Here is a 23,284-nt window from a genome sequence, read left to right on the forward strand (position 1 = left end):
AGCAACACTGCAGTAGTTGTGAGACACACTACACTAACATATCTGGGTGGTCTCAACTTACCAAGAGTCTTTTTTTTAAAAACAAAACAAAACAAAACAAAACAACTATGCAGCATTGGATATTGTCAGGCCTCCTGCAGATGGCATAACAACGCTACAGAAGACAATAATATAATATACTGATTAAAAAAATACATAATATCTATTAAGAGTAGGCCCAGAAACAGAAAGAGATAACAAAACGTTTACAGTGTTCTATTTCAAGCATTTTCCTAAGAGAACACTTAAATTTGTTCACAATATCCTGAAGGACAAACCAATATACCAAGTTTTTATTACTAGTTTCAAATTGCTGAGTGACAAAGAAAGAACGAACCTCTGGGCAAAAGAACAACCATCTACCAGAGAGAGAGAAACCATTATTTCTTCACTTCAATAGTATCTTGAGCTCCTCTCCCAGTCAAACAGCAGTGTGTCCTTCTTGGGTGGTAAAATTATTCATCTAAATCTAAGACATGCTAACAAAAAAATACGAATCAATGCTGCAGAGATTTTTGTTAACACCTGATCATTGAATTGAAAATTCCTGAACAATGTATTTCTAAAAATATTAAGTATTAGTCAAATACATGGGGGGAGGCGGGGGGAAGAAAATAATTCAGGTATTTTGTTTGGAGTACTCCTTAAACCTGATCACAGACAATTAGGATATATTGCATCCGTTTCCCCATCATTGCTTATTTCAGTTATACATGAAGTTAAGTATTTTTTTCCACCTGTTCCTCCTGCTATATGAACTCACTGATATTGCATTTATGCAGAAGCAGTTCCATTAGACAGCAGGCAATACTAAGGCATCACAGCATGAAGGCAAAGGTTTATGGAAATCTTAAATTTCTTTAATTACATAGTGAGTTTGATATTGACTGCAGTCACAAGTGAAAAATTACTTAATAGCTTCAATTACATTCTAACAATATTTTTGTGTGAGCGTGCATGTGTATTGTACCACCCATACACACAATTAAAAAGCAAACCATACTGATATTGCTGATAACCTTCTGGGACCTTGTTTTTTCCCCCAAAAAGTTCACCAGTTGTTTAAATCAACAAAAGAAGTATTTACAGAGTATTTCTAAGGGTACGTAAGATTTCCAGACACACCCTTATTTTAATTTTGATTTCTTACTCTGGCTATCTCGACTCGTGGTACCTGCACAGATCAACTCCACAGCACACATGGAATGATGAGCATGGCCTGGGACGCTTCTCAGTGAATCTGCAGTCAATGCCAGTGTCTGTTAAGAGACAGAGCTAATGTGCACCTGCATAACAACCACTGTCTGAAACTCCTGGAGGTTTAACTACTGCTGGTTCTTCAGCTGGCTCTGTCAGTCTTATGCAAGTACCAGATTCAAATGATCAACTCCTTACTCACCACTACAGAACTTCTCGTAAGAAAAGCAAGCTCATAACCATGGAAGTTGTAAAAGCTAAGGCTTCCATAAATTTAAACAGAGCTCCTTACAAGCAAAATGAATAAAGATGTTTTTTCTACTGCTCTGACAATTACCCAGAGAAATATTCCATTACACTCTGGATTCATCCAAATAAACCCAGTTTATCATTATGCCACAATAATGTTACACTGTGTGGACATAATGCCTGAAATTTATTTCTCTTTCTTACTGCTGTAACGTACCAAGGAAACAATCTAGCCTTGTACGGAGAGGTTCTTAAAGTTTAAGAGAATTTTGTGTACGTGTTGTTACGACCTTCAAGTGGAAAAATATGATCACAGAAGTCATAGCTCCTACAATCTGCTCCCATCAGAAAATATAATGCAGTTACAACTAAAAAAAATCCATGAAATAATATTTTAGTGTCCTGATTACATTGACAAGAGTCAAGTTGCTATGGCTTCAACTTCCTTACTGTTTCCTGAAGTGAGAAATCACAGAATCATAGATCGGTTAGAGTTGGAAGGAACTGTAAGGATCATCCAGTTCCAACGCCCCTGCCACGGGCAGGGACACCTTCCACTAGACCAGGTTGCTCAAAGCCCCATCCAGCCTGGCCTTGAACACCTCCAGGGATGGTGTTCCTCCCAGGTTACCTGTCCCTGCTTCCACATTCTGTAGGCTTCCTTTTTTAGTCTGAGTTTGTCTGGGAGCTCCTTGTTCCTCCATTCAGACTTTGCCTGACTTTCTCTTTATTTGGATGCATCGCTCCTGAGCCTGGAGGACATGATCCTTGAATATTAACCATCTTTCTTGGGCCCCTCTTCCCTCCAGTGTGTTATCCCATGGCACTCTACCAAGAAGATCCCTGAAGAGGCCAAAGTCTGCTGTCCTGAAGTCCAGGGTGATCTTGCTGTGCATCATCTTCACTGCCCTAAGGGTCTTGAACTCCACCGTGTCATAGTCACTGCAACCAATGCCGCGCTTGAGCTTCACATTTCCCACTAGACCCTCCTTATTGGTGAGAATAAGGTCCAGCATGACACCTCTTCTCATTGGCTGCTCTGTCACTTGGAGAAGGAAGTTGTCATCAATGCATTCCAGGAACATCCTGGATTGCTTAAGCCCAGCTGTGTTGTCCCTCCAACAGGTATCACAGTGGTTGAAGTCTCCCATGAAGACCAGGGCTCGTGAACGTGAGGCTGCTCCTGTCTGTCTGTCTATAGAGGGCCTCATACACTTGGTCTTCCTGATCAGGTGGCCTGAAGCAGACCCACAGTATAATGTCACCTCTCCTTGCCCTCCCTTTAAGCCTGACCGTAAACTTTTGGTCAGCTCCTCATCCATCTCTGCAATCCAGCTGGTCATTGACCCAGAGGGCAACATCCCCTCCTCATCTCCCCTGCCTGAGCTTCCTGATGAGCCTGTATCCTTCCATTCCGACACTCCAGTCATAGGAACCATCCCACCATGTCTCTGTGATGCCAATAAGATCAAATTTTACACTATACCGCTTTTCTGGTTCTAAAGGACTTCCTTTTCCTCCTTGAACGTGAGTAAAGAACTAACCAGTTAAAGACTGCATTTTTCTCATACTGTTTTAATCCTGCAGGGCATGGGGAGGGTGTTTATTTTGCATTACTATACAATATGTCCTATTACACTGAAAAAAAATTATAATTAATCTAACTTTAAGATGTGTCAGAGCTTCAGTAACAGCTCAGAGGTAGGCCTTCACAAAGGTATGCTAAACCCAAACTCTTCATGTAACAGGTCAGTGAGAGGTGCAGCTCATAGCAAATTACAACACAAAGCAGGCAATCACTGCACATTCACCCAGGTGTAGCAAAACAGCTGTAGCCACTCTGTTCCATACACTCCATACATCTAGAACTGAACAAAGTCAGTTGGGAATATCCATGCAGAACAGCTGTCTGTACTCTGAACTGCTCAGCATCAACCTTGAACAATATTTTCTGACTCCAGGGGAACAGAAGGTAAAGCAGCTGTACGCAGCAGTTTCTTCAGAGGTGGCAGATTCTTTTCTGCCTTTGCTGGTATTGTCCCCCACCCCTCCCTGCATCTATCATCATGCGGGGATAAATGAGGACAATGGAATTCAAAAAGGCGTGACAATTTGTGTGTCATACTCATGCAAACATTCAGGAAGCTGAAAGGTGTCAATTGCCATGGAAATGTCCTGGTTTGATACATAAAAAGCAAATCCACAGCACTTAAAACTATCTCACAACATAACACAGTTGCCTTGTCACAGTCATTCCCGATGCTTATTTTAAAAATTAACCATTTTTAAAAATGGTTAAAACCATTTTAAAATTTAAAATTTAAAATTAAAAAACCCTGACCAGGGTTTGCTGTGTAGGTTTTTGTTTGGTGTAAAAACTGACCAGGGTTTGCTGTGTAGGTTTTTGTTTGGTGAACATACGACAACAGGCTAGTCAGAAAACTCTAATTGAGCTCCAACTGGACTAAATTATAATGTCACTAAATGGCTCTCCAGCAGATGGCAAAGTTTAGATAATTAACAAAAACGAACTGCTCAATTACATTTAGAACTGTACAGCTTGAGCAACGCTAACCACTCAAATCCCTAGGAGCACACAGAGAAGTCTCTAGAACTCTTAATCTCTCTAGCAAATATCTCAATATTGACCTAAGATCACCAGTTCACCCCAAAAGAGATACTGAAGTCAAGATAAAAATCTTTACGGCCACTACTGCTGAATTCAACCCTCAGTTAATCAACTCACAGAATGTTACTCTCCTCTGAAGATGCATTCAAGTTAACATGAAATATTTTTAATTCTTTGTGAACTTTAAAAAGACTCATCTTACGCTAAAATATGTTCCTAAACGTCTCAGCCACGCAATGTTATATAAATACATGAATATAATTTGAACATTTACATGTTCAATTTCCAGCAGCTTGTAAAAAGGGTTTATTTTTATTATACTGTTTATAGTCTGGAACAAAAGTGTATTTCATTTTCTCAATATTCCTTTTGTCACCAGAAACACTATAAACTGTATTTTTATATAAAAATATGATGCACAGTTGAATTTTTATTAGTTGTCAATATGATTCAATTTAAAAAACAACCAAGACAGTAAATGCTGGAGATGGAATTTTACAATTAAGCTCAGTTGTGATACTGTTTGTCACAAATACAGAAACTATGTTTTATGATCCAGACTTTGAAACCGCAATCACAGGACAAATTAAATATCATATATAATATATAATCATCTTAAGAATAAGAAAAGCAAAAGGCATGGTTGAATATGCAGTAACTGAATTGAGAAGGAAAAGGATCATTTTCACGTACTTGAGGTTTTGTATTAAATGTTTCATAGAAAAAGATTAAGAAAATAAAACATTCTAAAACATGAAGGCATTGATGAATATAGTCTGATATACAAAATGAGAGGTGAAAAATGCAGTCTTGAATTTCTTGAACAAGTGCAGAAATTGAGAATAACCCAAGGTCTACACTGTATTACAGCCTAGAATATGATCACTCATAACCGAATAATATCCTGGCCTGTTTCCTAAGATATGTGCTTCATCAATATCACAATTCAACTTGGATTATTTTTAAACCAGCTGTTTTTTATCTAAGTGCAACCTCTCACACGCTGCAAAGCGCATTTGTAGAGATGCAAATCTGAGGGCTGTCAGTGTAAAGGTTGGTATATGAGCTCATGGCATCTTACCAGTTCTCAGTGTTTTTATAAGTACAGCCAAAAAGACAAGCACAAGATTAATCCCCTGTGCCACGTCACACGTAACAAGACCTCAGGGAAAAAAACAGCCTCTCTTTATTTCATGAGAATTTTGGTTTCCAGACACTTCCTCCTGCTATTGCAATGTCACCCTAGAGTGCAGACATGAGAAGTGCTGCATCAGGACAAAACCTAATTCCTTATTTAAGGCAACAAACAAGGCTTCTCAACGTTATTTTTTTTCTGTTAATTTTATGTGTATGTAAGTTTTTACTTCATACATGAATCTCCTTATCAGATTAAACTATGATCGTTCAATAACTCTACAAATTTCCAATTAAAAAAAAGAATATGTTTTAGATATATAAACACATTCTCTACTCCTGGAATCTTCGCTTCCTGCATTTCCTTCCCTTGATCTTCTTCCACACACAAATAAGTTGTCTGTAAACCACCTTCTCATTCCCCTTTTAGCAACCCTGCCACCTCTCTCATGAGAGCAGGTCACTATTTCCTCCCTTCATTCCTTCTAGTTTTCTGTCACAATTCTGCCTACTTGGAGTGGCACATTCAGTGCCACCTGCAACCTACTCAGCTTACAGAAGCGATTGGATGTGGTGTTCCCAAATCACTCTATCTAAGGTCAAGATGCCCAAGAAACAGAACCTTTGCAAGCTCAGCTAAACAGTACATTCAGTTCCAAGTCTGCCAGCTGTCGCTCTGTATGTGTTTTCCACTCTGAAACAGGTTCTGAGTAGCAAATAAAAACAGCTGAAGTGGAATGAAAAGGAAGTTCTGAAATGAAGAAGAGGGAAGAGGTTCAGGTTAGGCTACATCTCCCTATAGCCTCAAAAACGATAACTTAGGTATTCACTGAATGCTTTTAACTCAACAGCATTACATATATTTGAAAATTCTGCTCAGCCACGGAATAAAGATTATTACAAAACATGAAAGTATAAACATGGACACTTGACTATGAGATTAATTGAAATGTGACATTTGTGCTTACTGATTAAGTTTTTTACATCAGATCTTCTTAGAGAAACCACAGGCCAAATTCTTCTCCCTTTGAAGGCAGTGGGAGTTTTGCTATTCACCACAGTAACGCCTAAACCAGCGAATCTGTTCCGTTCCTGTGTTAACTTAGCTTTCAACCACCAGTAACATTTTACACTGCTTTGTATGTTTCATTGGGGTAATGACACCAAAAGCAACAGAAGCCTGGTTATTCCATGGTAAATGATGACACAACGTGGACATACACAAGAAATGGTTTATCCATAATTATATCCATCACAGTTACAATTTAACGTATCTATCTAAAGTGTTTAATATTTAAACAGAAAGAGGTTTCTAAAAAGCAACTCAGAAACGTTTCACCTCCTGAATGTTAGGAATGTTTTAGACAAACACACAGGTTTGTGAAACTGTACATAACAGCTCTTGGAAACCTAAATTTTTGGAGAAAGGAAAAATAAGAATAAAAAAAAAAATCATGCATTGTGGGGCTTCCACAAACCCGAAGAGGGTTTTCTGAGCAAGAAAAGAGAAAGTCACCCTTTCAGTAATTGCAAAAGCAGAACACACAAAGAGGGGGTTGCTGTAACGACTGAGGCCGCATGCAGCGCAGAGACCTCCCCAGACAAAGCCCAGCTGCTGCTCTCTGCGATGAGGGATTACCCGTCTAGGTCAAAGGAAAAAAGCCTCTCTGTAGCTAAGTGAGCAAACTGCAGAATGCATCCTCAGCACGGATGAGAAAGGGCCATCTAACCAGCTTGCAAATTGTGTAGAAGCTTCTGGGAACAGAAACAAAACCAGCATCAATTTCTTGACAGAACATGTAAAAATATTTCTGGTGAAAAGCAGGACACCCTGTTAGAGAGCTGAGGTTGCAATGACCTTTCAGTTACTTTAAAATTATATTTCCCTTTCTTCTTGTGTTCATTTATAAAACAAGCATTTTTTCTTCAAGGCAAAACCACTATGCTATCTGTGGGGCTTTAACAGCAGCATCTGGAAGTAACTGGCCTAGAGATAAGAGAAGCAGCTCTTGCAATTGTCTTTCATGAGAGCTGAAGATGATAAAAATACACATATGCACACAGAATGCTTATTTTAAATGCAAACATTCATGTCTTTCATCCTTCATACAGTTGAGTGAGATTATATTTTTACTTCAAACATCTTTGGCTTTACATCGACGCCAGGTAAATGGGATATAAGCCAATATTTGAAGAATTACTTAAACTTTTTATTACATACTAAATATCTTTTTATTCTAAATCATACACTTTAGCAACTTTTCCCATACAGAAAAAATGAACAGTCTTCTAAACTGAGAAATATTGTTTGAATGTACCAGTCTGAATGTATTTTTAATGTGCATTTGTTTATAATAAACACTGAAATTAGGTGATTAGGCTGGTATCTAAAGCAGCACATTGCACGTTACAGGTAGCTTGGGACCTATTTCAGTTTGTGGTATTATAGAAGTATAAATCATTAAAATTACTTGAACTAGAAGTATCAAAAAGCTGTGCTGTTCAGAAAAACCAAGAGCTTTTCTCCTTTTCCCCTGTCAAGTCAAACCAAATTCAAACTAAATGAAAATTACTCAACTGAAAAATTCAGTAAAAATAAAAAGATGTAACGTTATTAACTTCAAAGTCACGTTTCCTTGCCAGTAGAAGTTTGATATCCCTGATTCCATATACTGACACAACCTTTTGTAATTGCTGTATCACAAAGGCCCCTTTCAATGAAGCTGGGGCTGCAACTCCCGACAGCTGGGGAAGTTCTGAGAGCTGTGCTCAGGCTCCTCAGAGCCCTCCTTAACATCTCCACCAGCTCCCCAAGTTCTTGTGGGAGTTATTTATACACAGTACTTCTCCAGCCCGAGAGGCTGCTTGCCTGGCTATTGACTCGTTATTACAAGTAATCTGCACTAAGAAAAAATGATTATACCTTTGCACTGGAACAGCAAGCCTAAATTTAAGCATGTGAGCTAACAGTCTTTGGAGCCTGCATGTTATATTTAAAACACAGGCGCCTGTCACAACTCCCCTCCCCCAATATCCTAGCTTTAAGAATTGAGTGTAACAGTCCCACTGAAATGGCCTTGATAGCCAAAAACACTACTCTCCACTATGGTCAAAAAGTTATACTCTGTGTGTAAATTACAACTATATATAGAAAATTTTTAATTAAAACTTTTGAAAATTCACATAAAAGTAGGAATCTGCAAGGTTAGAAGTATTTTTTGGATCTACATCAAACACTTCTAAGGAACAGTTTATTTACATACTTTCACAGCACTAGATGCTTTGTAGACTGTATCAATACATTGTCATTTACATAGCTAAGAAATCAAAGGACATTCAGTTTCTGTTTCAACAATAAAGGCTATCGTCAATATACACTTGTATAGAGTGTATACACCCTCACACTCCATACACTTTTATGGAGCAGAGTTGAAAATGGAAGCATTTGAAAAGTGCATCACCAATTCAAAGGGAAGAGACAAACCTAGAGCGCTTTTGTCCCTAATAGTACATTTTAAAATCATATTAAAAAAACACCTGTTATTTTCAGGTAAATATATATTATACAACACACCAAATGAATAGAAAAACTTCAGTCATTTGTAAATGATGAAATTCAAGACAAGTCAACTCACCTTCCCCGAGACCACATGCTCACAAATACATACATTATATGAGCTGAAATAGTACAGAGTGCTGGGGCGCATAAGACTTTTGGACTACCTCAGAATCTGAAGAGTGCTTTGGCTTAGGTATCTTCAGACATTCTTCCAACATTTTATAAAGCTGCTTATGTCAACCAGAGGTAGAGATGCTATTTCTTCTTCCACGAGCTTTCTACCATCTCAGTGGTACAGCTCTCCCAGTGGTCAACAGGAATGATTTTTAGAAACAGGTATCTTCTGGCACTATTTAAAAATACCTGAAAATTCTGCTAGAGTTTACAAGAGCATTTTAATTCTCATTACTGTGGTCTATGGCAAATGGTAAATTCAATTTCAAAAGCTTCAACATCTTTGTGTTAAAGTGAACAGAGATAACGAGGACTTTTGGAGCCCGGTTCCCCACACCCAGTTCGTGCTATTTCTTCTTTATACAGTCTTAAACTGAAGCACCAGAAAACACCTAAATGGAGGAGGTGCTGACAGACTGAAAACTTTAATTGAGACGCCTTTCCCACAGTGCCTCCCACACAAAACTGCAGAGTTTAAAGACTTTAACAGCTTACAAGCATAAGAGACAATTCTTTTTCCTTTGACCTTGCTTAATCCCTGATAACTTGTATTAAACCAGCAGATTTCACAAAAAATTAGCTCCTTCAGCCAAACAAAGCCCTTAATTTTACTTCTACTGGATGATGTATTAATATACCACTGCTGCATCTCAATTTCCAATGTTTTAGCCAGTGAGGAACAAACTATTTTAGCATCCTTCTCATATTTAGCATGTATAAGCACTGGCCACTATGTGTAGTGCAAAGTTTTCTCCACCAGCACCCCCCACCTTAGCAATAAAGTTGTGGGAAATGTCCTTTACTCTATATTAAAAATAAACATCTACTGCTAAGCTGAGAACAGCCAGAGAGAGGAACTTGCCCAGAAGCAGGTAACTTCTATGCCAACTTCTTCCATTCTGTCCTAGCTAAGAGTTTCCAAATACACAAAAACCTTTCTTTAAAATGCAAGTGCTCTGAGACACACTTCATCCACGCTTCTCTCTGCTGTGCCAGCACACAGTCCCATCATGTATTCTTCAGCTCGACATTCTATGCACTTCAGCATAACCCAGTACGTCTTTGTCATGCTTACGAAATCAACAAGTCACCAGAAGTCTCAAATGAAAGCAAATTCCATTCTAAAAGCTTTTTAAGAAATGTTTTGAAAATGTTCCCTTTAAGAGCATCAATACAAAAAGACAAAAAAGTTGACTGAAAACCATGGAGTACCAACAACTATCCACACTAGTAATGGAAAATTAAGAGTCATGGCAACATAGAGCTTTTCTGGGAAAACCAGGGCAGCCAGTTCCCCTGACTCCACCCTCCCTCCCAAATACTTATGTCAAGTAATATTCAAAGACATATACAAATCTGACTTTAACCAAACTAGTGTTTCAGCTCAACTAGAACTCTGTCTTTGAACTTACAGGGTGTGCATCGTTTCTTTAGCATAATAGAAGGAGACTGTGTGGGAAGAACATGAAATGCAAGAGCATCGTGGGAAAGACTGGAGTCACAAATGACAGGCTCCTCCCTGAAACCCATCTGGAAAGTCTGAGTAACTGCTGATGTCCCCAGTTACTCATTCACATTCAATCAAATTTCAGGAATATCTGATTTATTCTAAATACCACAAATCACATCAACCGATGCTTCATCATGGCTTTTTCAAAGGATGCATTTTATGAGATGCATATTTTTGAAATTCCCAATTTTGAATGCTTGTTTTTTAAAATAAGATGATGAAATAAGTATTTTAATTCTGGACAGTTTCCTGAAGACCTCAGACTTACAACAGTCTCAGCAAAAACCCCTCCAAACTTCATTGAGCCACTTTATATAGATACAGCCATTTTGCTGTCATTTTGAATTCTAAAATTTCATTTTTCCTAGATCTCTGGTTACCTTTCATAAACAGTCAATTCACAGAGTAAGTTTATTCCACCAAATGCAGTAATGCATTCCCTTGTGCTAAAGAATTCATATTCTACATTTCAGTTTTGCCAGCAAAACAGTAAAATTATTATCAATATTTGATAACCCTGGATCTAAAAAGCTTTGGTAGGGCATCGTTATGGGCTCCTCCTTTCATAAAGATAATAATCTAAGGACTGTCCTTCCATTTGTACTGCTTCCCTTTGCTTTCTTTCAGGAAGTGTTGCTAAGGAAACAGACTATCATCTACCATTAGGTCCAAGGGCCTAGCAAGGTTTCTCTCAGAAAAAATAGACCAACAGTTACAAAAATCAGTATACACCTTTTTTTTTTTTGGGAAAAAAAAAAAAGGCAGAATTACTACATCCCCAACACACAATGTGCAAGAAACATATTCACAAGGGCACGCTTCTTCTCCCTCATAAACATTATTTTATCCCATTTCATAATGAAATAAGGAGAAGCATTTAACCCATCATTAAAGCAAAAGTTCGGGTTTTTTTCTACTTTTAGAGCCACTATGGCATTTAGCTTTGCCCTTTGAGAAAAGGCAGCAGACAGTTCTGTTAAGCAACAGTTCCCTGAAATAACAACCTGGCACTGTGTGCACAAAATCATTACAGACCTACTTACTGAATTGACTCACAGAGTAACCAAGCCTGGCTCAATAAATTCAAATTTATATACTTCATTTAGAGATTTTGGTATTGTGAGTTTACATCACAACCCATTTTTACTGCTAAACAATTATATTCCACTATAACAGAACTGAGGATTTACTCAAATTAAAGCTTTTTTTGGCTTAGATGAAATTTAGAAATATGAACAGTTCTAAGTTTCAGTAAAGTCTCATTGCTATACAGATGACGTGGTAGGCAAAACACAGGAGCCTGTACAAAATATCTCTATGTTACAATAATTTTGCCTCAGTTTCATTAAAGGTAACCAATCATCATTTAAAAATCAAGGTGCTAACACCTTAATTTTATATTTTACCAGAATCATTTTGGAAAACAAAGAGGCAACCAGCAGACACCTGCTTTTCATAGAAACATACAAATGAAAAGGAAGCAACATGATGCTTCCTGGCTTTAAAGACCATGTTAAACATAAAAGAATAACATAATAGTAGCGAGTTCAGGTTGTTGAGAGTGTTCATTGCTCTTTGCAGAGTTTAATTTTGAAAGTGGTTGTGTAAAGCTTCACCTCACAATCATCAGGCATTTTTCATAGGTGGCCACCAGATGCAGAGTGGTAACAGAATTAAAAAAGCTGACTTTCAGCAGCGGTCTACTATAAATAAAAGTCACAAAATAAGACAGCCTGCAAAGTATTATCAGTGAGCAACACAGAAGCAACGCTGTGCTCTGAAATATTACATGAAATGCTATTTGCAGGAATTAATTCAGACTACAACTTCTGTGAACAGTGAAGGTCACAATATATGTCAAAACCATATATAATTCCCCCAACTCTGCAGTTCTAAAATTGCAGTCAGATACACGAGCACGCTTTGCCCTGGATCAACAGCAAGGACTATCTACACCCACAGCAACCCTGCCCGATAGCAAAGGCGTCGGGAAGTTAGCACTGAGTTGTAGGGGCTGATTACAGGGAAGGTTGGACAAGTCTATGATTAGTAAAAAGAAACAGGAATTAGACAGAGTAGTAACCTCAGCTAAACAGAGTAGTAACCTCAGCTAAACACAAGAGGGAAGCTGCCCTGTCTGCACAAATACTTGCCTCTAGTCTTTAGTAAATAAGGCCAACATCACTATTAATGTTATCAATCATTTGGTATATTTCTATTTTATGCCTTAACTAAGTTTGCCATACTGCAGTCTTGCAGCTGGACTGTTTGTTAACTGTCTGGAACAAGAGGAAAGGGCCAATGTTTTTCACAAAGAGCAGGCAGGCAATATGGCAGCAACAAGGACTAGGGCTCTTGAAATTGCTGACAAATACAGAGCAAATACTGGTAGCCAAATCCTCATATGGAATCTACACCCAAACGCAGTTATGAGAAAGTTGAATGGCAGGTTTTATTCCCCTCAGTCTTGTGCTTCTCATGCCAAGCTTCCCTCTTTGTTTTCTTTTCTTGATCAACCACGTCCAGGCTGAATGTCTGACAGCAGTCATATTTCTCTCAGGTGGAGTGGTAATTAGAACACACAACAAAAAGACCAATTACATCATTAGTCAGTAGATAGAGGCCTATGCTAGTTAAGGAGTGTGGGTTACTTATTATTTTAAAATTTAAATCCTGTTTTCAGCCATTATGCTAATCCACTTAAGGTTTGGAGTTCTCCAATTTTTCTTCACTGTTTTATTCTGTGACAGAAGGCTCTGTCATAAAACGTCTCCCTTTATCTGCCTCTTCTCTATTTCCCTCCCCAAAAACATATTCTAGCCTTGACAGATAAAAAAATGCAGGGTTAAAATTTAATTTATACACCTATACTTGCTATATCCAATAGGCGTAAAATATGACTTCAAATTATATGAAATGGGTAGAAAAACTAAACGAAAATGAATAAATGAAAGAATTTCATTCAATATCTCAAGTGTAAGAGAGCAGGAGTTTAAAACTTCAATGCCAAAACTGAAGTCTTACTGCTGAACAGAATACATGAAAAAGTAATTTATCAACCTGTTATGAAATTCTGTGGTAACCTGCTTCCAAGTTCAGTGTATTTTCTTGAAGGAGCTGTAAAACACAAGGTATTTTTCATAATCTGGATTGGTTTATTTTTACGCATTCAGGTGCGATATTTAATTAACACATTCAGTCTAAAGAACTATTTTGACCATGCTAAACTTCCTGAATATTAAATATTCAATACCGTAAAACATTTTGGATGATGTTAGATTTTTATCCAACTAACTTCCTAGTAAAATTATACAAAAATCAGTAAATCTGAACCTATCTTTTCATAAAGTTCTGCAGAACATTTTAATAATACACTTCCTTTCCCCTGATATAACTGCAGGGAAAATTGAATTCTAACGTGTAGATTTTATTAGGAACACAGTACCAGCATTTTTAACTATGTGTATTCTCATCCCTCCTCACGACTTAGGCAGATGCATCCAATTAATGATGAATCATTCTACATACATTTCCTGTTTAGAACATACTGGCAATACCAGCATAACGACCTACAGAGCTCGAAGTGGGGAAAAGAAACTCACTTGGTCACACATCATCACCATTTTTGTTTATAGACCCCAAGGAAGTGATTTTTACGCTGGGCAGTGTGGGTGTCCCAACAAAAAAATTGTTCACTTCAGATTCCTAGATGAACTATCATTATGCTATTTCAAAGAAATGACACTATTGTATGCAGATAGGGATGTACATGCTACAAATTATATACAATATACAACTAGAGATCACTACGAGAATTAAGGAAAACTTGATTTATTGTGATCCTAAGCACTACTCAGCATATTTGCAATAAAATCATGTGTGAAGGAAATTGAGGATATTTTGATTGCTAAGCACCATTTAAGAAGAGTTTTCTTCTGTACCATTTTACTCACTGGAAGTTGGGCCACGATTCCACAGAAGGTGCTGAAAAAGATAAGAATGAACTAGACAAACAACCTGGTTCTGTTTATCCACGCTGTACCTTCAGAACAAGTGAAGAAAAGTGCCTCCCAGTGTCAAAGTAAAATAAAGTCAGAAGAATATCTGCTTGTATCCTCAACTGAAAATTTTGGTCAAGTTCCACTTTCTGAAGTGGAGAGTCCATTCTCATTCCAACTACTTTGTTGATTAATTTTTGCATTCCCTGAAGTATTTTTTTTTCCCTTCTCTTTCAGGAATTGTCACAGCTTCTGCAGGAGCTTACTGCTCACACATTGCTGGATCAAGCTATAAAGTCCTAGTTTCTGATCCCTCCTAGGGAGGCTTGTGGAGCTCCAAACTCTGAGAGCTCACAGACATTTCAAAGGTGCTTCATTTATTCTCCAATGCTCTCCTCTGGAAGCTCTGTAGTTGAAAAGACTAAGGCCATGAAGGAAACTGATCACAGGTAACCCTCACTTTTTAAAAATAATGATTGGTAGAAGGGAACAACTTTTTTGAACACTCAGATATGAACTTTACATTTCAGTGGTCATATTTGAAGGTTGAGGGTTTTTGGTTGTGTGGTTTTTGGGTTTGGGTTTTTTTTTTATTGTTGTGGATTTTTTTAAACAGAAAACACTCATTTTTGGTGGCATAGACATGAAAAACATTCCCCGTAAAAGGTAATAAAACCCAATATGCCGCTATATAATAAAAAAAAAAGCTACTTATGATCTCAAAGATTTTTGAAAAATAGGTCATTGTAGAGTTCCATTTCTCTCATACTCAAAATTACTGAATTATCTGTCCTCTGAATAGCCTCGTATAAACTTCCACAGCATGTGGCCATTGTTTAAATACTGCACGGAAAATATTTCAGTTCTCTTTAATTTGCATCATTTTTCATATATTTTGACCTCAGCTTTCAGAGTTACAATGCAGCGATAGAAATCTTATAACCCTTTTAAAGGTATGCATGAGTACAGCACTATTTGATTTGTGAGAATGGAAAAATCTACGAGCAACAAAGACTATTTTTTTTGGCTATCACCTTCCTAGTCTTAAGGGCTAATTTTCTGTACAAGCTCATTGTTCTTGATCAGATACTGTAACGCGTTCACTTAAATGAAATGCAGTGCAGGGGACAAGTTGTTTTTCCTCCAGTCTGGCTCATTAATGGTTAAGATTTTAAGGCTTTTAACCTTCAACACAGAAATTACTTTGAATTTTATTATAAGCTTGTTCTCATTGACCATTTTGATTGCTGAGGTTTTAAAGGACACAACCAGAAACATTCCAGACCACATAATAAATAAAACCAATAAAATAAAGGTAACCATGTCTTTCAGAAGTTTATAAGGACTCCAGGAGATGAGCAGTTGATTTCTTCAAGCTGAGCAGAGAGAAGCATGAAATGAACTTCAGCTTGCAACAAACTAGTGTTAAGACAGACATGTAAGAAAGAACATGTCCCATTTTAATACTACTTAATACTGGGATGGACAAGGCATTTTAACAGCAAAGAAGAAGATCCTGCAATGGAGGAAAGCCTCTACTCTAAAGTGATCTGGAGGCATCAATTACTTTAAGTGATGACAATTTTAGAGGTCTATACATGCTCAAATGTAGTTTCTATTTTAAAGCACTATAAACAGTCTATTGTAACTGAGTGGAACAATATTCCATTGATTCTTTAGAAAATAAACTGAAGAAAACTCTTAGAAAAAACAAGTAGAAAGCTTGCTACTAGCTCTAGTGATAAACTTATTAGTTTTCACTCTATGCAAAGGAAATGGAACAATATTAAGGTGAATGAATTTAGGTGTAGATCAAAAAAATGAAGGATTATGCTGCCAGGGAGTGAAGGATTATCATCACTTACCTCCCTCATCCAGAAGCTTCCCACTCAGGGGCTGGGATGTATCTGAAGAGTAACATGTAATGGAAATTTGTAGCATTAAATTAACTGCAGCTGATTGGAAGCACCTGATGGAGAAGAGGTGAGAATACCTGCTGTTTTAGAAGTGTGAATAGGATAATCCCCAAACCTGACTTTCTGGTCTTCTGCCCTGACATTAACTATCAAGGTTAAAATTTCTCTGAACACTGGAAAAGATACTATTATAGTCAGTTACAATAAGCTACTAGAGAGTAGTTTTCCAGACCAACAAAAAGAAAAAAGGCTTAAGTTATGGTTTTTAACTGAAACCATAGCCTCATGACACCAGTACTCAAATAACCAGGCAATACGCTTAGCATCAAAAGGAGATACAAGTTTTCATTGATCGGTACAGTGACATAGCAAATAAACCCAAAACAAACCAAAGCACACCTATCAGCTCCTCAGTAGGCTATTTAAATATGTAGGTCAAGGCTACAGAAAACAAAATCTTACCTAGTAAGTGTGTACTCCCTGAGTCCTGAATGCAGGTTCATGGCGGAAAAAGTACCTATGCATCCACGCAATCGTTTATCTCGACCGATCTTCCATGTTACAAACAGTGGGCTGTTTCAGGGAAAAAAAAAAAGACATGATCACAGAAGCAATATTGACAGTCTGCATGAAATATCAGCAACAGTGCCCTTCCACTTTGGGTAATGGGGAGCCATATCTCTAAAATAACTGCATCTGAGCAGGCTACCGTATTTAGAAATGTCCTTTGCAATTCTTTTGACTGTTCTAGAAACATTGCTCTTGTGATAAAATAGAAAATAAGATTACTAGAATAGTTAATGGACAGAATGAAATGGCTTGATTAGGCTTCTCCTGTGGATAAGAAAAGCCTCGTCTTGGACATCTGTATATATGCAACCCTTTACAAAAGGGAAAAATACCCCTGTCACAGTAGCCACCCCTCCACCTGAGCACAAATACTGTTGTCCTTAACGCTGCTGGCAAGAAACTACCAGAAATACTTAGAAGACAACAAAATTTAGGAAAACTCTCCAAACTTAAAAAACTGCCTGAGGAAAGGGTATTTTCTCCATGAACCCAAGTCAGTATCTAAGAATATCAAAAATGACCAAGTGTGGAGCAAAATCTCTAGTAAGTTGAATATGTCTCAATTATACGAGTGTGACAGTTACAAAGAAACACTTTTACTATCAAACAATTTTATACGAATCTATACATGAAATTAACAAGAGACAAACCATACAACTTTTTGGGACCAAAGTTGTCCTTGCAGTTCTAGAGCATTGCATCAATGCAAAAAACCAGAAAACTACACAAACCTGAACTTCTCCAGGGAGTGCACTTAGCTCCTAGATATCCACTTCTCTCAACTCAAACAAAGATTTCTAATCCCGAGATGAACAGGGATGTATAGAGAAGAAAAGCATATAAAATTTACCCTTTTTCCAGATAGGAGACTAATTGAAGTGGATTACACAAACAAAAGTGCACTTTCCCTTACTGGTAGGCTTAAAAATATAAAATAAAAAATAAAGGCATTTCAGTTAAACAACTTGACACAGTTGTTCTTGAACACAAACAGGTTGCAGACCAAGCAACCCCACACCACACCACCACCCCCAGCTCTGAAGCATCTCCCCCTTAAATCCTGGTTCTAATTTTTGTGGAAAGCCACAGGCCCTTCAGGCATAAATATACATAATTCTTGATACGAAGACTATAGCCAGCCTGCACTAAATTTGACAGAAGCAAGGTGCACATCTGACATTCAGAGCACCTGCAACCACCACACACACACTTAAGGATGTGCAGCTGATTTCTCTCCAAAGCTGTTTGATCACACACCGCTCCTCAGAGGTACAAATCATCACGCTGAATTCATCTTGTTTTTCTTTATAAGTAAGGACACCATGTAGGAAACAGCTACATAGTCCACAGTCACTGCCATAAAGATCAAGAAGCCTAACATGAGGTAAAAGCAAATATAATTTTGCAAGTTTCTCTGTATTTCACGGAACAGAGCTTTCAAGCTATGCTATGCTATGATTCTTAAAATATACTAAGGCTGACAGCTTTGTTATGTGAGTAGATCAGTCACTGCACAACTGCCCAAATCACTGCGCAGTGTAACAGAGATGGATGTAACTGTACTGGGCATGTATATAGTGGGAGGGAGGTGGTTCTGGACTCTCAAGGAGTAGTCTCTATTCCTTTTCTCCTTCCATCCTGTTCGCTTTGTCTGGTGTGGCACGAGATATTCATCATGTGATGGCAGAAGAGGATATGCCTCTCAGCCCACTGCACCAAGGCAGCAGCGTCCCATCCTCTCACAGCTTTCCAAAAGCTATTGTTATCGCCTGCTGGTAGAGCAACTTCCTCCGTATTTGAATAAACCAGACAAGTTCCCTTCTTTCAATGATGATGAATAGAAGAGGAAGCTGAAGTCATACTTTCTTTTGGATTTGGGTTTCCTTTTATTTTTTTTTGGCCACCCTCCCCCCACTCCACCCCCCTTTTTGTTTTGGTTTTTTAAAATTGTTTGATAAAAACTGAAGAGCATAAAGCCAGAAGGGACTATTACCTAACATTTAATAGAATCTAGATCATCACAATATTCTCCCTTCAGATCAACAAGTGGCATTTTACCAGCATTTTCAAGAAAGGTATCCCAGTTCCCCTAAATGGTATCAACAAAATTATTAAATTGCAGTGGCACTGAAGGCAATCTCTCCCCTTTCATAGACACAAGCCCAAATAAGATTCAAATTGGACTTTAGGATTATTCTCTTGACCTTTATCTTTGGATTATAAGATTTATTAGCTGTAATACACTTAGTGGAGGGCTATAATTCATGGAAACATATACGCATTTACTTTCTTGTCAAAATGGAATTCTTTCTAGGATCCATCGTTACTGCTATTTTAAAAGGGCAATAGAAGAACATGTCCAAAAACCATCATCGAATGTCAAATAGATTACTGAAACATTTGCATACACTTTGAAGGTCCTCATCAATGAGTACCAACAGAAAAGGTAATGGTTATATACATATATTTTTGTACCAGTGGTGGTAGTAGTGTAAACATACCAATCGGACTAAATTTAAACCTCTGTCCGTTGGGTAAATGAACCACCACTTGTGGCTGTACACCACAAAATCTAACTGAAGATGCTTTTCCAACCTTTCAATTTCTGTACTCCCCAACATTTGCATCCCTGTTCCCCAGGAGCCACTAAAGGTATCAGCAAGGCTACACAGAAGATATAAGCCCATCAAACAGAATTACTTTTCTTAATTACTATCATAGATGTCTTCAAAATGTAACATGGACCAAAGGTTCAGAGCAGGTTCTCAATCTTAAGATTTGAGAAACAAGGCTGAGTGGGACCTTCAGGGCTCCTCTTGTCTTAAGGAATAATTACATAATTCTGCTCATAAATGATCCACATTCTGCATCGTAAAAATTATGAGAAATAACAGGGACAAAAACCCCAAAATGAAAAATGATAAGGCTGCCTCAAAACCTCATTCTGAACCTCTGGAAACATTCTGATTTCCTGCCAAAATGTTTTCCCAGTCAGCTTGGACCTAGCTATTCTTGTGCCAACATTGTCCTTTAGTTTAAACAGTTCTCTTCCCTTCCTGGTTATTATTCCCCAAAGTATTTATAGAAATAATTCATAAGGCTCTTCAGACTTCACTTTTCTGAGCTAAATGGGTTGTGTTCGTTCAGATTCTTCTCAAAGCTCTTCTCTATACCTTCTTCCAGTTTAAATTCACCTTCTTGAACATCAGTGTCAAGAGCTGTACAAAGAATTACAGAGGAGGGTCTCACGCCTGTATTAATGCTTCCACCTCTGAACTACACTGACTGCTATATTTTTTGCTTTACAGAGTATTTGTCATCTTACACTAAACAAAGACAACAGGAAACCTGCTCATAGAACCTAGACAGGTTATGCAGAGAAAAGAATTGATTTCTTTCTAGTTGTGTTCTTTCACTTTTTATTGGCATCCTTGGTTTCAGCTGTTTGCCTATTTTCTCCAAATCTGCAATGCTTTTCTTGTGTTTTAAAGCCAGTAATAACCCAAAAATGAACCTGCCATCTAACATAACTGAAAATCTGAGATCTGAGGCTATGTGCCAAGCTCCACAGATCTCGATGTCAAGAACAGCTAAGGAAATACATACAATTTCAACTAAAAGAAAAAAAAAAAGTCTTCTTGCTTTTCTTCGAATGAAAAGAGGCAGTTTTTTGAGGAAAACAATATTAGACCTAAAATGAAAATTTTCACCTCCAAGCACTTGAAAGAAAAGAGAAGAGAATAACAGAAGAGAAAAATCTTCAGTAAAAAGCAGAAAAGGTGGCAGATGTGATGCTAGGAGTCTGTTTTATCCAATTACAGACAGCAAGAATCTGCATCATATACTGGAGATCTGAGTCCTCTTTTTGCCTAAAGAAGTTTGAACCCATATATCCCACAAGAATGGGAGAGCATAATGGGGTTGAGGGCACTCACCTTTCTGACTGTCTCCCTCATGATCTAGTATCTAGATGATTGGTTTGGTTTTTGGTTATTTTCTTGTTTGTTTTTAAAAAAAAAAAGCCAAAAAACATTCACCAAACAAGATGCTGCTCTTCCCTGGGAGGGCTCTAGCAATCAGCTTCAAGTAGTTCTCTTACCCAATTTAGGGTGAAGCATCTTACTAAAAAGCAAAACAGCTCCGAGCTTGGGAATGAGCCCTCTTGAACCAAGAGACTTCAAAATTTACTTGTCTGATGGCTTCTCCAGCTGCTCATGGTGGTGCCAGGAACCTCTGACATATCCTGCTGACAGTGTTAACAACAGGAGTGATGCAGAGCACCCCAAATACTCAGTAGCTGAAAGTTGGTAGAAGACATTTCAAACTGTACAGAAGGAGGGACCAAATCCAGACCCTTAGAAGCATCTGTAAATACCTTAATCATTCTTCTTTCATAAAGTTCTATATTTTTGATTAGTTTTTTGCTTGTGAGCCAGACACTGAAAAAATGTTTCCATCTAAAACTCTTTACAGGTGCCACAACAAATTCACAAGCAACCACAGGACTATAAACTTTCCACCCAGTCATTGCCTAATTTGCTATTAATTGAAAAGTCTTGCCCAGCTCTAATCTAAATAGCAGGCAATTGTTTTAGTTATTTGCTATAGAGGTCGTGAGGCACTACTCCTTGAAAACCAGCTGATCATATATATTGTTTTTCCCTCCTTTCAGTTGCAACAAACTAAGAGTTTAAGCTAATATTGCTACCTTATATACAACTGCTGTCATCAAAAGGGGCATTTATATACAGACTGTCTCCTTGACAGAGTACTGAAATATTTGCATGTATCCAACACCCTAAACACTGACCTTAGACGCTAGCGAGAAAATGTGTGGCAGAAGCACAACAGCATGGGTCACCAGATCAGAGTTCTGCCCAATGTGTCACTTCAGCTACTATTATGTTATTTTCATTAATGAAGAAAGTAGGACAGCCCTGTACTTTATTTGAACATTAATCTGTTACAATTTCTGGAGAATTGGAGCACTTCATATGAAGGTCACAAGGTAGAAACCTATATAAACAGTGAAAGAAAGTATCAAAATAGTCTCTTACACAACATGCTTAACCCTGTGCTAAGCATGTATCTTACTGATGTTTTACAATCAAAATCACCTAAACCAATTACTGACCTGCTTGCTATATGTTACTGAAAATATTTAGACTAAAGCAAAACTGCACAAGCTATTTTAGTAAATGGTTAGCTATCAGGTAAGAGTTAGCATGCCAATAACTTACACTGACACCACGTAGAAAGCACTGTTAAAAATAGCCTCTTTTAATATAAAGCAGCACTGGATACAAGTTGTCTTTTATGTACCAGTACATAATAAAACGGGATGGGATGGGATTCTTTAAATTGGGGTGTGGGAGAGAAGGCAAGGAGTGTGAACACACTGGGGTTTTTTCTAGTACCATCAGAGGCAGCATGAGAAGTTTATCTTCCTTGTTATGGATAGGGAGAGAAGAGAAAGTGGAGAAAGATGGGAAGAACAGGGGAAAGGAAGGGTAACAGTTCAAGAATATTTCCCAACTTTCATAAAAGATAAGCAGGAACTTCTTTGATTTCACTTGAAGACTTCCAAGTAATATTAAAAAAAAAAAAAAGCCAACAACTTGTAGGATTTTGAAATGAAAAGGATTAAACTTGATGAACTGAGAGGTAAAATGATATTTAGATGGACATTTTAATGATATTTATTTAAGCAGAGAAGAGAAGAAAGTCTCTACAGCCCTAATGTTACTTGACACCCAGGGTCATAGGATCAGACACTTTGAAAAGCCAGCACACTCATCCCTTTGTAAGACCAGAATGCTTTCACTTCAGCTCCCAAGCCACAACACGCCCAGAAAGCACTCCAAACAAGCAAAGTTGCAACGGCAGGGCTTTCCTTTTTGTTCTACAGAAGTGAACAAGCTATTGTTCCTAAATTCTAGAAATTTTAACATTTATATTTTTTAACATAAAGCTTGCTCTATCTTATTTGGAATCATGCTACATCTTCAAATTATGCTAAACCCTCACATAATACCGTTTCAAACTAGAAGTGTCTGGAAAAAGAGAAATTAAAAGTTTATCTTTAAAACAGTGCACTGCGATGCCTTGCACAGGCAATGCCAGCCTCCCCGATTTTTCAGAATCACTAAAAGCAGCCTCCCCGCTAACTGATGCACCCTAAACTTTGTTATACTCCAGGCTGTGGCATTTCCAGATGTCACAATTGAGTGAGCTAATCCACATTGCTCAACATAAGAGAGCACAGCTTAGTAACGAAGGCGGGCTCGTGTACGCTGATAGCTTTATCAA

At 37.8% G+C, this 23,284-nt stretch overlaps 1 protein-coding gene across 4 annotated transcripts in view; it reads right to left on the reverse strand.

The window, feature by feature from the left end:
• AMMECR1 (Alport syndrome, mental retardation, midface hypoplasia and elliptocytosis chromosomal region gene 1) overlaps positions 1-23,284 on the reverse strand; it is a 122,932-nt gene that overhangs the window by 26,657 nt on the left and 72,991 nt on the right. For 2 of the 4 annotated variants that reach the window (XM_014955219.1, XM_014955223.1), the window contains exon 2: positions 16,868-16,978. In XM_014955219.1, coding sequence (XP_014810705.1) covers positions 16,868-16,908 — 41 coding nt within the window. In that variant the 5' untranslated portion in view covers positions 16,909-16,978. Of the gene's footprint in view, positions 1-13,551; positions 13,625-16,867; positions 16,979-20,910; positions 21,003-23,284 lie in introns of those variants that run through there. The other 2 variants (XM_014955220.1, XM_014955224.1) reach the window with 2 other exon arrangements.

The sequence above is a fragment of the Calidris pugnax genome, unplaced genomic scaffold (genome assembly GCF_001431845.1).
Source record: "Calidris pugnax isolate Ruff unplaced genomic scaffold, ASM143184v1 scaffold38, whole genome shotgun sequence".
Lineage (NCBI taxonomy): Eukaryota > Metazoa > Chordata > Aves > Charadriiformes > Scolopacidae > Calidris > Calidris pugnax.